At 44.7% G+C, this 12,763-nt stretch overlaps 1 protein-coding gene across 3 annotated transcripts; it reads right to left on the bottom strand.

Moving 5' to 3' along the window:
- Positions 1–6,083: 6,083 nt before the first annotated feature.
- Positions 6,084–11,252, bottom strand: LOC128303291 (sodium-coupled monocarboxylate transporter 1-like). 3 transcript variants are annotated; one of them, XM_053040194.1, is made up of 4 exons: positions 11,117–11,252; positions 7,834–8,222; positions 7,438–7,748; positions 6,084–7,364 (listed from the first exon to the last, which is right to left on the bottom strand). In XM_053040194.1, exons 1-4 carry the CDS (start codon positions 11,168–11,170, stop codon positions 6,280–6,282), a joined length of 1,839 nt encoding a protein of 612 aa, XP_052896154.1. In that variant the 5' UTR covers positions 11,171–11,252; the 3' UTR covers positions 6,084–6,279. The 3 variants fall into 3 exon arrangements, with proteins under 3 accessions (XP_052896154.1, XP_052896164.1, XP_052896174.1); XM_053040204.1 differs by lacking the exon at positions 11,117–11,252 and adding an exon at positions 10,129–10,656; XM_053040214.1 differs by lacking the exon at positions 11,117–11,252 and adding an exon at positions 10,289–10,656.
- Between the last annotated feature and the right edge of the window lie 1,511 nt (positions 11,253–12,763).

The following is a 12,763-nucleotide window of genomic DNA, read 5'->3' as shown; positions in this document are numbered from 1 at the left end:
CATAACTTACCGATCACAGATAGAAGGTCTTAGATTGTTATCAGGACTGTAAATAAGTTCGTGCGGTTTTTGTACAAGTGTCGTTAGTTATGCAATTTTACTTTGGTGTAATCTGGCAACACTGCCATTTTGAAGTGTCATCTTCAGGCTGTCATTTCTAATAGCTGTCATTTCCACTAGCTGTCATTTCCACTAGCTGTCATTTCCACTAGCTGTCATTTCCACTAGTTGTCATTTCCACTAGCTGTCATTTCTATTAGCTGTCATTTCCATTAGCTGTCATTTTGCTGAAGTATAAACAAAGTAGTTCCCGTGAGCTCTGCCGTCATATTGTATGAAATAAATAAAATAATCCGCAAATGCCCAAAAGATGGGAAAAACTAGGAATCAACGATGGAAAACACTTTGGAAATTGAATGAGTTACCAACTTTTATCCGCACGAACGTATTAACTTCTTTACCATCAGTACCATCGGAAGCCGATGGGAATAAAATTATGTAATCATGATTCGTTAGCATGGAAGAACTTACCTTCACTGGCTGGTTTGTGGTGGTTTGTATGAATTATGTTTGCCAGGTGTATCACGCATTAGACACTGTGCCACACGTCTATTTGTCTGTCTAAAATAACAAATCACCACAATACGCACAATAAGCTAACCTGAGCTTCCACTTTCTCACTTTCTTACTTCACCTAGCGTGCCCTTGTGTCAACAATAAAAAAAAAAAAAAAGAATACACTACGCAACTTGCACCACCTTTCACCCGCCGCGGAACAGCGGAACGGATGCGCTTGCAGTAGTTGATCGCAAAACAGAACATGCGCTGTAAGATTATGCGTACGCCCGCAAAAGTCACGTGCGCCACTAGGCCCCACTAGTTTGGGCTTTTGTTTTTCGATGTTGAGGGGGTGGGGGTGTTTTTTGTTAACGCTAATGTAAGCGAAACGTTACGTACTTTTACAATTTTACTGATATGCGAAACAACAAACCAAAAACAAACGAAATTCCCGCATACGCACTGACACTACCGTGCGTTATGTGAAGCACACCACTAGCGTAACACGCGTCCAAGTCACCAACCGTTTACAAGCGACGAACGTCCTGCTGCGTCCAGATCTTGCGCGCGTCTGTTTTTCGAACCGGTCAACACGGCCTACTCGACCCACTAAGGGAGGGAAAACCCCACCTTTCGATGGGGGACAATTTTTGGTCCGGGGAATGGTTTTCGGGTTTCGGTTGCTTTGCTGCCAAATTTTCGGCGCGATGTCGTCCGCTTCGCATGCATTACCGGCATGCCGAAACCATTCGGCGATCCCGCTCACACACACACCCGACCGTACCTGTATAGTTCCGTCCCATGGCTAGCCAATCTCCCTTTCACCCGCAAAACCTTACAGCGCTCTCGTTTGTTTTCGCCATCCCCGGCAACTTGTTTTGCTCGTGGTGTGATTCCCACCACTCCGCGCGGGTCGCTGATGGTCCGCTCTGAAGGGTCCGAAGGCCTTCCAAAATCCGTACGCAGATCGATTAATAGCCGGACACACCGGTTACACGGTCGGTCGTGGAAACCCATCGCCGATCTGGAGTCCGTACCCGTAATAATCGCTTCTGCCCCGTCGCGTGCCACCAAACAGCAGGTCCGAATGTTTCTTGCTTAGCTAAAAGCGGTCGGTACCGGTGCCTACCAACCGTCCCGTCCGCCAGCACACCGCCGGCCAACCGCCCGTCGGTTTCACTCGGGCAAGGTCCGTCACGGTTCTGTCTTGTGCTTTGCAGGGTCGCGTGCGTCGTACCACCGAACAATTGGGCAGCAACAGCAAACAACAACAAAAAATAAAATGGAACCTTCAGCACGATCGGTTACGATCAATACATACCCGGTAACGTCCTTCGAAGATCGTGGTCGTGGAGAGGTGGTCCGGTGCTACCGTCACCAACACACTGTCGCTTTATGATTGACCGTGCCCTCAGCCCACATTTGGCGGTGTGTCGCCCAGCTATTACCCCAGGTGCTCACTTCTAGAGCCCACCCTAAGATCACCCTAACAAACGGTGACTCACCGAAACCACCCCCTGGTCTTATCAAACCATGCTGCTCGATGATAAACATCGGTTGCTCGTTTGGAAGCTTTCTCGTAACAAGTACTAAAAACATCCATCATCGAAACAAAAACATACCCCCTCCCCCCTGATCGTTCGTGCGATCGCAGGTGTTAATGGGAAATCGACCAAGGGTGGGCAGACATGCTAAAATTGTGTACGCGCCACTGTTAGCACTGCTGATTAGCGGACCGATTTCTTGACAATACCGCTACGCGATAGATTTATGCCGAATTCGCGCACCACACAGCACCACAATAGCAAAAACACGCTGCCCGCGTCTGCATGCGCGGTGTTTAATCAACACATTTCGCACGATTCACCACCCGGCACCGGAGTCCAAAATTAAAACAACCAACCGACCGTGCCGGCAACAGCGTCCACCAATTTGCAACGAGGAACCAAAAATAAAACATCGTCACCATTAGAACAGTGTGCGAAGGTGACAACAGCCAAAACAGCTGGTAACGGGACGATTGGCACCATTTTTGTGTGTATTTACCTTCGGCGTAGCGTCATAACTATGTTGGTTCCATAGTTTAATGTTGCAAAGGTCAGCGAAAGTTTATCAATGAAACCGCGCGAAACCGAACGAAATTGGATTGGGCCGGTTTTGTTTGTTTTTTTTTTGGGTGGGAGTGCTGTAGGGAGCTCGCGGAGCTGATATCATTCATGTATGATCGTTTGATTGACGAGTTGAGATGGGTATCTACGACGATACGGTATTGACACAGTACGTCGGGAATTCATTGAGAGAAATATGCGGTCGGTTAAAGCGAAAAAACCCAGCGAGAAGAGGCTCGACCAGATAGCATCCATCCAGATCAATCAATATTACATTCCAGTGCCGTGCTTCTTATCGACCGGGGTGACTGGGAGGCTAATAATAAAAAGACATCATCGAGCCTGTTGGAATGTTTGAATATGAATGTTCCAGATTCATTAATCGATTCGGCAAAACTGTTATACTGTGTTATACAATCCACCTGCAGTACAAGAACATCTCATCTGCACGTTCCAAATACGCTGCTAAACGGCTGCCAAGTATGGGCTAGTACTTCCAATGGGCAATTGTTGTCTGCCGCTTCACAGATAGGGGGGGGAGTACAGTACCTTGGGAAGCATAAACAACTGGACTAAGCCACCGTGTCCGGTATGCGTTACGTCAATCACCACCACGAATGTTAGAGATGATGTCCGGCGGTCGACTATCACACTGCCCGTCCACCGTCTGTGCAAGATTGTATCGAAAAGCACGTGGTAGAAATTGACATCTTCCGCTGATGAAGACGGCAACACTATCACCGCACCGCATTGGGCATGTTTTGTTTGGTTTTGCGGGCTCACCAAATTCGATAAAATTGTTCAAACACACACGAACAAATTCCACCATAAAAAAAAACCACCCCGCCCCGTTCGTTTCCGAAACCCCAAGAAGGCCATTTGCTGGCACAGTGTCAATGTTGCCGCATGTCGCATTCAAAATCTATTGGATTTGCCTGTTTTGGCGGTCAGGTTCCATGGAAAAGTACTGCCAGCAGTCCTCCATAGCAATAGCAGTGGTTCGAACCACTCTACCACCGACCTACCGGCCAAAGTCGTTTGTTTGTTGGTACATAAATTATGAGTCAAGTTCAAATTAAGAAGCTGAATGAAAATCGTACCCAACGGCACTGTAAGCACCGTTAAGGGATGGAAGAAGGGATGAAGCAGTATGTTTGGTTCGGGCTTATAAGGTGTGAACAGGCGCCTCAAAGTCAGCGGGACACATCGAGCTCTGATTGTTAAAAAGCAATGCATGGACCAGTTTCTTTGTAGAATAACCCTCTTTGTGACATTGATTGGGTGGATTAAAATGCTGAACACAAAAAAAAAACAGTACTCATTATGAAAATGCACCTGTATGGTGCAAAGATGCATTGTGCATCTTTGCACTAAATGAATGACTCTGCATTGCTATTCAAAAAATCAATGAATCAAAGTTAGCAATCCCATAATTTACTGACTTCTAAGATTCATAACTCATTATAGATTAATGAAGATCAATGTGGAGGCTTACTTGACCGACTAGCTCATTGGTGGGGGTCATAAATCTTTGATGATTCATGAATCTTAGAGGATTCATTAATCTTTAAAATGGTGATTCAGATTCATTCACTCTATTCAAAGATTCATTCAAATCCCTGAATCTGAGTCAGATTCAACCAGCTCTACAATGATTCTTCATGGAATTATGATTTACTGATTACTGACTATGAGGTTTAAATATTTTTAAGAATCGTTTAGGATTTTTGAATCATTTGGATCGTCTTCAGCTTCGAATGACTCCTTAACTGATGATCCACACCATAAAAGGATTGACTCTTTTCGGCGCCCCAAGCGGTGGTACCTAATGGGACCTCCAACCGTCTTCCATAATATATGTAGTATTCTATCAGGAACACTTGAAAATAATTAAATTAATTTTGTTTTATAGTTTTTATAGTTTTATAGGGTATCATTTAATTTTCTATGCAAATGAGAGTCTGCAAAATATGCTAGATTACTTAGCCTAATGCAGTTAAATGTTTCCAATATTTCTGAACTATTTTAATTGCAAACATTGGCCGTGCTTCTGCCACATTAAAAGATAGGCATTTTTCTTTCTACTTTACTAACACAACAACCTCGAGAGGCCTAGAGCCTTGCTATTTGTGGCTTTCTTTGGCTTCATTTACCCGCAACTGGATAATCAGTCCTTGCTACGGAGGATTGGTCTGGATGGGATTTTGGACCGGTATTTTCGTGTGGGCGCCGCTACCAAATCAAACCACAAATAATAGTAAAAATTGCACGAACAAGCCAAATACAATATTTAATATTCCTACCACCGGGTGCACAGTTCAATATATTTGGGTGCACTGTTGGTACGTGCTGAAAAGAAAAATAAAAATTACATGTCAAAACATATAATCGAATTGTAATGCATTCTGGAAGCACGTCTTGCAGTTACAACTCGGGGCCGCCTTAAGGTCGGGCCCAAGCGACCACTCATGAAATATTAATCTCTAATAATACATTACGCACAATACCAGAACTATTTACACATTAAATCGTTTTGCTACATATAAATGCAATCAAAATAACATTAAGCTAATTTGCTTTTGTTTTGTGTGTAACTTTTCATCCGCTTGCAATAGATTTAATTTAACGTTCGTTAAAGGTGTATTTCACTTTTCTGTCAATATAAAAATCCGTAATTTTATTTGAAAAAATAAAGTTGGACAACAGTACATCATTCCAATGCAATCAATAAGTCTATGAGACAAATACTTTATAAAAACTTAGGATACTATAGTTTTTATAAAGTATTTGTCGCCGCCCTGTTAAGACACGAAGGAGTTACGAAGGTGTTCGACACTCTTGGTTTTAGCAGCAGGGGTGTCAAAAATTAAACTTCCGGTCAACGTTTTTTTTTCATTACGAGTTGAACTTAACGTTTAAAAGAATAAGTTACCAAAAGCTGAAACTTCAATGCTTATTTTTAGCAAATCTATATTTTGATTAAACATAACTAAAACATGAAACGTGTTGCGCACCCTTGATCCAACATAACAGAAAATAGTACAGGCACCACTGTACCAACCACCGTGCTGTGGCTTATTCTCTCTTGTTTCTTGCCTTCTCACGCATATCTCACCCTCCCACGCTTAACCCTACGCACCGAGGGGGTAGTTTAGGCATTTTTGATAAATTTTCCAGAGTCCAATTGGCGGTTGTACTAATAACATAAAATGCATTTTCTTGCAATTTTAATTCCATTACCCCAATTCCAGGATGGTGACTAACCGTAAATTTAAATTTTTACTTTTTGAACAATTATTTTTCATTCCTCTTCCTTCAGACGACTCAGTATAGTGAACCAACCTCATTGAATATATGCGATTGTAAATGAAATGCATCAAGATGCAGAACAACAAAACAAAAATTCTTATTCGGTTTTACAAATGGCTTAACGATTTTATTTATAATACTCCTACTTAACGGCTAAGACTATACACCTTAACGTACATTGAAAATCTTTACAAGACGCCCACGGAGGTCTAATAAGCTGGGCATAGGAACTATTACATCTCTCTCTCTATCACATACCAAAGTAGAATGGGCACAACACAAATCCTATTCCGGGCCGGCATTATCAACACTTTGGTGCCGTTTCTTTCGTTGTTACCTCGAACGATCCAAAGTGCTTGCCACTGAATGGACAGCGAGAATAAAGCCACCGCACAGCCGGATGTAGCATCTTCATGTTATACTGGTCGTGACTGCTCCAGGTGGCGAGACTGACAACGATCCCCGCCAGCACGGTGAGCACCGTGCCGAACACACCGTAGTACATGTACGTGATCGAGTAGATCCGATTGAGCAGATTGCTCGTCTCGATCGCATCGACACCTTCCTCCAGGGCAACCACCAGCAAGGATGCATTCTTTTGCGCCTCCATCAGCTCCGCGTAGCACCCCTCGATCGAGGTATCCAGCAGTGTGTCGCTCACGGTACTTTCAATCAATCGACCAACCACGATCCACAGGATCGATAAATGGGATGCAATCATGCCGATCACAGCACCCTTCCAATTTGCGAACGGTATGAACATAGCGAGCACAAACACACCCAACAGTGGACCGGAGGTGGCCGAGATGATCAGCATCGACGATTCGATCACACCGGACAATAGGCCAACGATAAAACCAACGCCCATGATCAGCACCGCATAGATCGTACCGACGAGCTTTATCACATTCAGCTGATGTTTCTCACTCTTTTGGCGCAGCGCTGGTATTAGCGAGAGGAAGTCCTCCCATGTCACTGTGGCCAGCGAGTTAATGTTGGAGATGTTTAACGTGAGCGCCCCATTAAAAAGCGTCCCCACGAAGATGCCCCAAACGCCCGGAACACTCTCGAACCGATCCAACATAAAGTAGGGCAGTATTTCGTCCATCTTCGCGATCACGCTCGCCTTCAGTGGATCACAATGCCAGTAGATGGCGTAGATGGCCATCCCGACGAACCAGGGTAGCGAGAATAGCAGTATCACCACCGGGATGTTCCACATTAGCGTGCGTCGAATCTGGCCGAACGTCGGCATGCTCAGATAACGCTGGACAAAGTTCTGCTGACAGCCGAGCAGGCTGAGCGAGTTGAACAGCTCCCCCAGCCAGGCGGACGTTGTCGTAACGCGCAGATGCAGATCGGCCGCAAAGTTGAAGAACGCAAAGCGATCTGCGACAATAAAACCAAGAAGAAAAGGGTGTAATCTCTGTGGAAATAGTAGCACCGCACAGCAAAGCCTTACCGTTCTCCGAGCTGATGGTGAATATCTGATCCACACCACCGACCGTAATGCTGCAGTAAATGATGATTCCCACCAGCATAGCCGTCATGCTGAGGCTCTGTATGACGTCTGCGGCAACTGCTGCCTTCAACCCTCCCAGTGCGTTGAAGAAGATGCTGATCAACGTAATGGAGAGCAGCGACACCCAGTACGGCACACCGATGATTGTGTTCAGGGCAACGGTCGGTGTGTAGATAGTAACACCCAAACTCAGCAACGTCCTCAATATATAAGTTCCCGACGCCAGACATCGCACTAAACGACTGTTGAAGCTGAAATGAAAACACACACACAGAGGAAGTTAATTCTTCAGGTTCTTGAGAATTTTAATCTAAAGATCACTTTCATCACCCTTACCGCAACTCTAAATACTGATAGACGGACGTTATGCCAAGGTCGAAGTACACCGGTATGAAGACGAAGCATACGATCGGATACGCGGTGATGACACCGTATAGTGATTCCCACATGGCCGAACCACGGTAGAAGAATTCGCTCGGATAGCCCAACACGGAGATCACACCCAGTGTACCACGCGCGATCGATAGCATCATCGCGAGGGTAGAAATGTGCCCCGCCCCAAACACATAGTCCTGCTTGCTCTTACTGTTTGTGCTCCGGCGACAGAGCCGCTTCCGGATCGGTAGTAGCGCCGATATAACGACGAAGGATACGAACACAACGTAATTCCACACATCGTTCGTCGTGTCGCGCTCGGTCGCGGACTGCTCCTCCTGCAGCTGTTCCTGTAACGAGACAAGGCAACACATTACACGTGCACTGGTCACGAAAGCTGTCACGAAACTTCCAACACCGTAGTATGGCGGGTGAAAATTAGACCCAGTTTACTCGTCATCATCATCATCATCGTCACCGTCGTCGTTTTGTATCATTATCATCATCAGCTACGATCGTACCGGCGTTTTGTGTCGAGATAAAGTGGCATAGAGCAGCTACCACTAATCACAGCCATTTACCCTTACTTTCTAACACAACTGCCCAGCTGCGACGGATACGGGGTACCGTTTGCAAAGATCCATCATAATTCTACGCCGGCGTGCACCGCATGTAACACCATGTTACTCTGCCGCGTACAGGAAGTGAGTGAAGCGATGCCATCAACCGGTGGTTAGAACTGCCAGTAGTAGTACCAGTAATGCTCGTCTCAGTTACGATCGCATCTTGACCTTGTCAGTTCGAATGATTGAACTGCACGAAACGTTGTTGCCCGAAAGAATGCATGGAATTCGTACGACTGAGCGTCAGAACAGGAACAGGAAGGGTCGTCGAAACTTGGCAAAAATTAACTTTCCATAACTGTCACGTGATCGCCGCTGCTAATGCTAATTGTTTCATGAGTTATTACAAGCCCTACACTTATTGCGGTGTAATTTAGTTGTAAGAATCATCGAACTGTGTGCGAGTAAGTCATTCTATGCGGTGTAGACGTTCTGGAACTATGTAGACTCACACAGTAATTCATGTCCATTTTAGATAGTTACTATAAGAAGTACAAACGGATTCTCAAACTAGACCTCAATAACAGATTGATAACTTCTTCTACAGTGGCACTGCAATTAGTAACAACTGTGGATCTCTGAGCTCCGAGAATTCATGTCATGTATCGTTTGAGAGTCGATTCGTGATTTGAATGATTCATGTGACTGATTCTTCTCAAAAGATTCATTAACCTTCCAATTCTTCCTTCCCTTTCTGGCATTCGTTGATTTTATTTACCCCTGAAGCTGAATAGCCAGCCTTGTGTACGGATGGGGTTTTATACCAGGTCCTTTCGTGTGAAGCTGATGTCACTACCAAATAAACCACCCATGGCCCCAATTGATAAGTTCAAGTATGAGTAATTAGTAGACGACCTTAGAAAGGCATCACGAGCGCCCTATTAGTCACTCCTCTAGTTGAGGGACAAGAAAATGCAATTATATGCCCCAGCAACTAATGAAAGTGATATGGAAAGAAACGTTTTGTTGGCGCAAATGAATTGGACAAGCACCGAGTGTATGTGCTTTTAGTCCGCTTGTGGTAAGATCAATATTACGTCCGATATTAGATCTTCTACTTGAAGCAGAACATGTCTGATCACCGCCCGATACTGGGGGGAATTCCAATATTGACCATCTTCTCCCATCGGTAGACATCTTATCACCCTCAGTTATAGGTAAATATTATAGATAGATGTGGTAGAGTGAAGTGAAAGCCTAAACAACGCGTCCGTTTGAGGAAACAGTCATGCTCGTATAAAATTTCCCACTTTAGACCATCTGATCCAAACAAACCCGATACGATACGATACGATGATGGTTCCGCGCAGAGCACTATGTAAATAGCAATCGGTACGAGCTTCGGCTGTTTTAGCATCAATAAAACACATTAGCGCCTGGCCGAGGATTCACTTCACGTGCCATCAGCAATCAATCGATTCCGATGGTACACAGTTTACGCCATAATGCTGGAGCACTTTCTCACGATCTTTGACACTCACTGGCAGGCGTTACTTATCAGTGAAATACTTCGCCATTAGTACTGCATCTGATAATGCGCTAATATGTTTACAGAAGCACCCACTCGGTCAGTTTGTTTGTTTAGTCAATCGACGTTTCAATTCTAAAACACATTACAAACTATGTCGCATACCATGGCACAGCAGCAGCAGGCGATCGTTTTAGACGATCGTGTACGGGATCACACGCGTTGCTCTACAAGCACTCTTGTTTGGCAGGATTTTCGTTCCTCTAGCCAACCGAAAACGTGTGACATTCACGTGCGAACTACTACGAAACACTCAGACACTTACTGTTCCCCGTTACAAGCTTACGTCCAGAAGGGGAACGCAAGCAAATGGGTGCACTATTGTTTGCAAAACAAGCAAACACCATCCACCATAAACAGCACCGAGCAACTCCCAACGGGGCTGGAACTGTTGACCGTGAAGAAATTTGCCGGCAGCGAAAAAAAAAACAAGATGACCACAAAGTTTGTTAAAAAACGGAACAACAACACAGCTTTGGCCGGGTGCTGGCGGTGCCCTGGATGGCACTGACTATCGCGCCGATGCAAGCAAACTGTCCCACTGTGAGAGCACTGGGCAGCTGGGACGTTGGTTGGCGCGCGGGAAAATTACTGCTACAGCTGCGACACATCCAGCAGCGGTGCGAGCACCGGCTGTGATAACACTGAAACAATGCGACTAATTTCTTCAGATTTTTATATCCGTTACACCATCAACACCGATGCGTCGCACCGAGCAGACCAGACACTCGATGACTCTCGAGACGGAGTTTCCACCCCTGGGCCAGACCGCACACAGGAAGCAAGGTGTACCGTCCCGCTTCGAAGGTACAGCAGACGAATGGAACGCGTTACCTTGTCGAAGGTGCTGTAAACATTGATGGACCGATGTTCCGTGGTTATTCGCAAGAATCCTGCTTATCTGGTGCTGTGTTCGGTGTTTGTGAAATCCTATCAGCACAAATCGAACCGAGCGTACCGGACAAACTATGTGGCTATCAAGCAATGTGAAGAATTTAAAAATCGGTTTATGAATCGGTTGAGAAGTTTCGTAAGTGTTTGTGAGTGTGTGTGTGGACATATTCTTCCATTTCTTACAATGCTATTAACTCACCCGATATAAGTACAAGTTGCAAAAACGAAAGAAGGAACTGTTTTGGCCCCACATGCTTGCGTCACGACGTTCACCGGCGAAATGTTCTGTAGTTATTTAACTTTGTTCAGTATTATTAATCGCAGCAACTTCTTCTCATGCCAGTTACCAAAACGATCACGAATAATCGAAATGAAAACCCCAACATTTCTTCAAGCTTTGGCAGTTTTGATTGTTCATTAGACGAGAAAGTATTTAAGGGTTTTCCGTTTAAACTATATCCCAGAGAGTTTTGTCTTACTGTTTGATGTTTCAAAAAAGATCATTTTAGCCTTCTCACTGATCTTTACTTATCTGTTGCTTTATGAAATTTATATGATCTTGTCGAAGATACTACTAGAATTATTAATTTCAATTTAAAGATTCAAACAATTCAATATGTTTCAGCTATATCGAGTACTTGTAAGTCGTTAATAAACAATTACTAATTTGTTGCCAATTACCTAACAACGTTTAATTGTTGTTCCCTATAACTTCCAATTTACCACAACATACTATTTAATTAACCACCTCCAGATCACCGACGTACGTTTTAATGTTTGTTCCGTTTTCTTATCGGGTTTATACGCAACAACACCGTGTGATGATTGATCGTATCAACTCGATAATAGATTTGTGATCACTGTACACTGCACACATTTTGTCAACCCTAACCTTACCAAAGTGCCTCACATCGCGGGCGGGGGGGAGGGAATTTGTATCAACTTATCAGATTATTAGATGAGTACGATTGTGAACCCCCTCACATTAACGAATTATTGATCCGATACACGTCGGCTTTATTATGTGTAATTGTACTACGGTACAGACACACTACAGCACTTCGTCGGCGAAAAAAGATGCGATCAACTTCCGAGAGCTACCTTGGTTGACTGATCGCTGTAACTCGCACCGAGTACTGATACTGCTTAAAATAGATCTCAGCAGTTATCACACCGTAATGCTGCAACTGTGTACACTTGCGCTGCAACCAAACTCCATCTACGAAATGTGCATTGTCTACGGCATCTGTCGCACACGTACACAGCCCAATATTATGCACCACCGTCGAATGTGGCTCCTCTAGGTCCGTTCGCAACCCGCCAGCTGTTTCTAATGGCTACCGGGCGCTAACGCACGTGTATGCATTACATCCATTCCCGCAGTGTGCGAGTTCAGCAACTTCCCGCACACGGAATTGTCTCACAGTGGCGGTAGCGAAAGAGAGCCTATTTCGTTTAATTATGATATTTAACGACAATTGCATTGCATGTATAGCCCCAGCGCGATCGCGACAAACCGTTTCACCTCATCGCGCTGCCCCATAATCCCGCCATCCATCGCCAACGAGGGAAAACGTACGAATTTGACGAATGCATAGCCTTACGAAAAAAAAAAATGGAAAACCTGCAAACCATCTCAAACTGTTCATTAGCATTTCATAAACCCGACCCAAACAAATAAGTCCTATGTTTACATATATCGTCGAGCGGCGCATATTACCGATATGGATTGTTTTTGTTTTAACGACCACAAATTCAAACCAATACGCGATAACAACCACCTGATGGCGGGTGTGATTGAATAAAATGAAGCAACACTTTGCCGTGTACACGTGCGCTGTTGGAT

The sequence above is a fragment of the Anopheles moucheti genome, chromosome 2 (assembly GCF_943734755.1).
Source record: "Anopheles moucheti chromosome 2, idAnoMoucSN_F20_07, whole genome shotgun sequence".
NCBI classification, from domain to species: Eukaryota; Metazoa; Arthropoda; class Insecta; order Diptera; family Culicidae; genus Anopheles; species Anopheles moucheti.
This window is presented reverse-complemented; position numbering and strand designations above follow the sequence as displayed.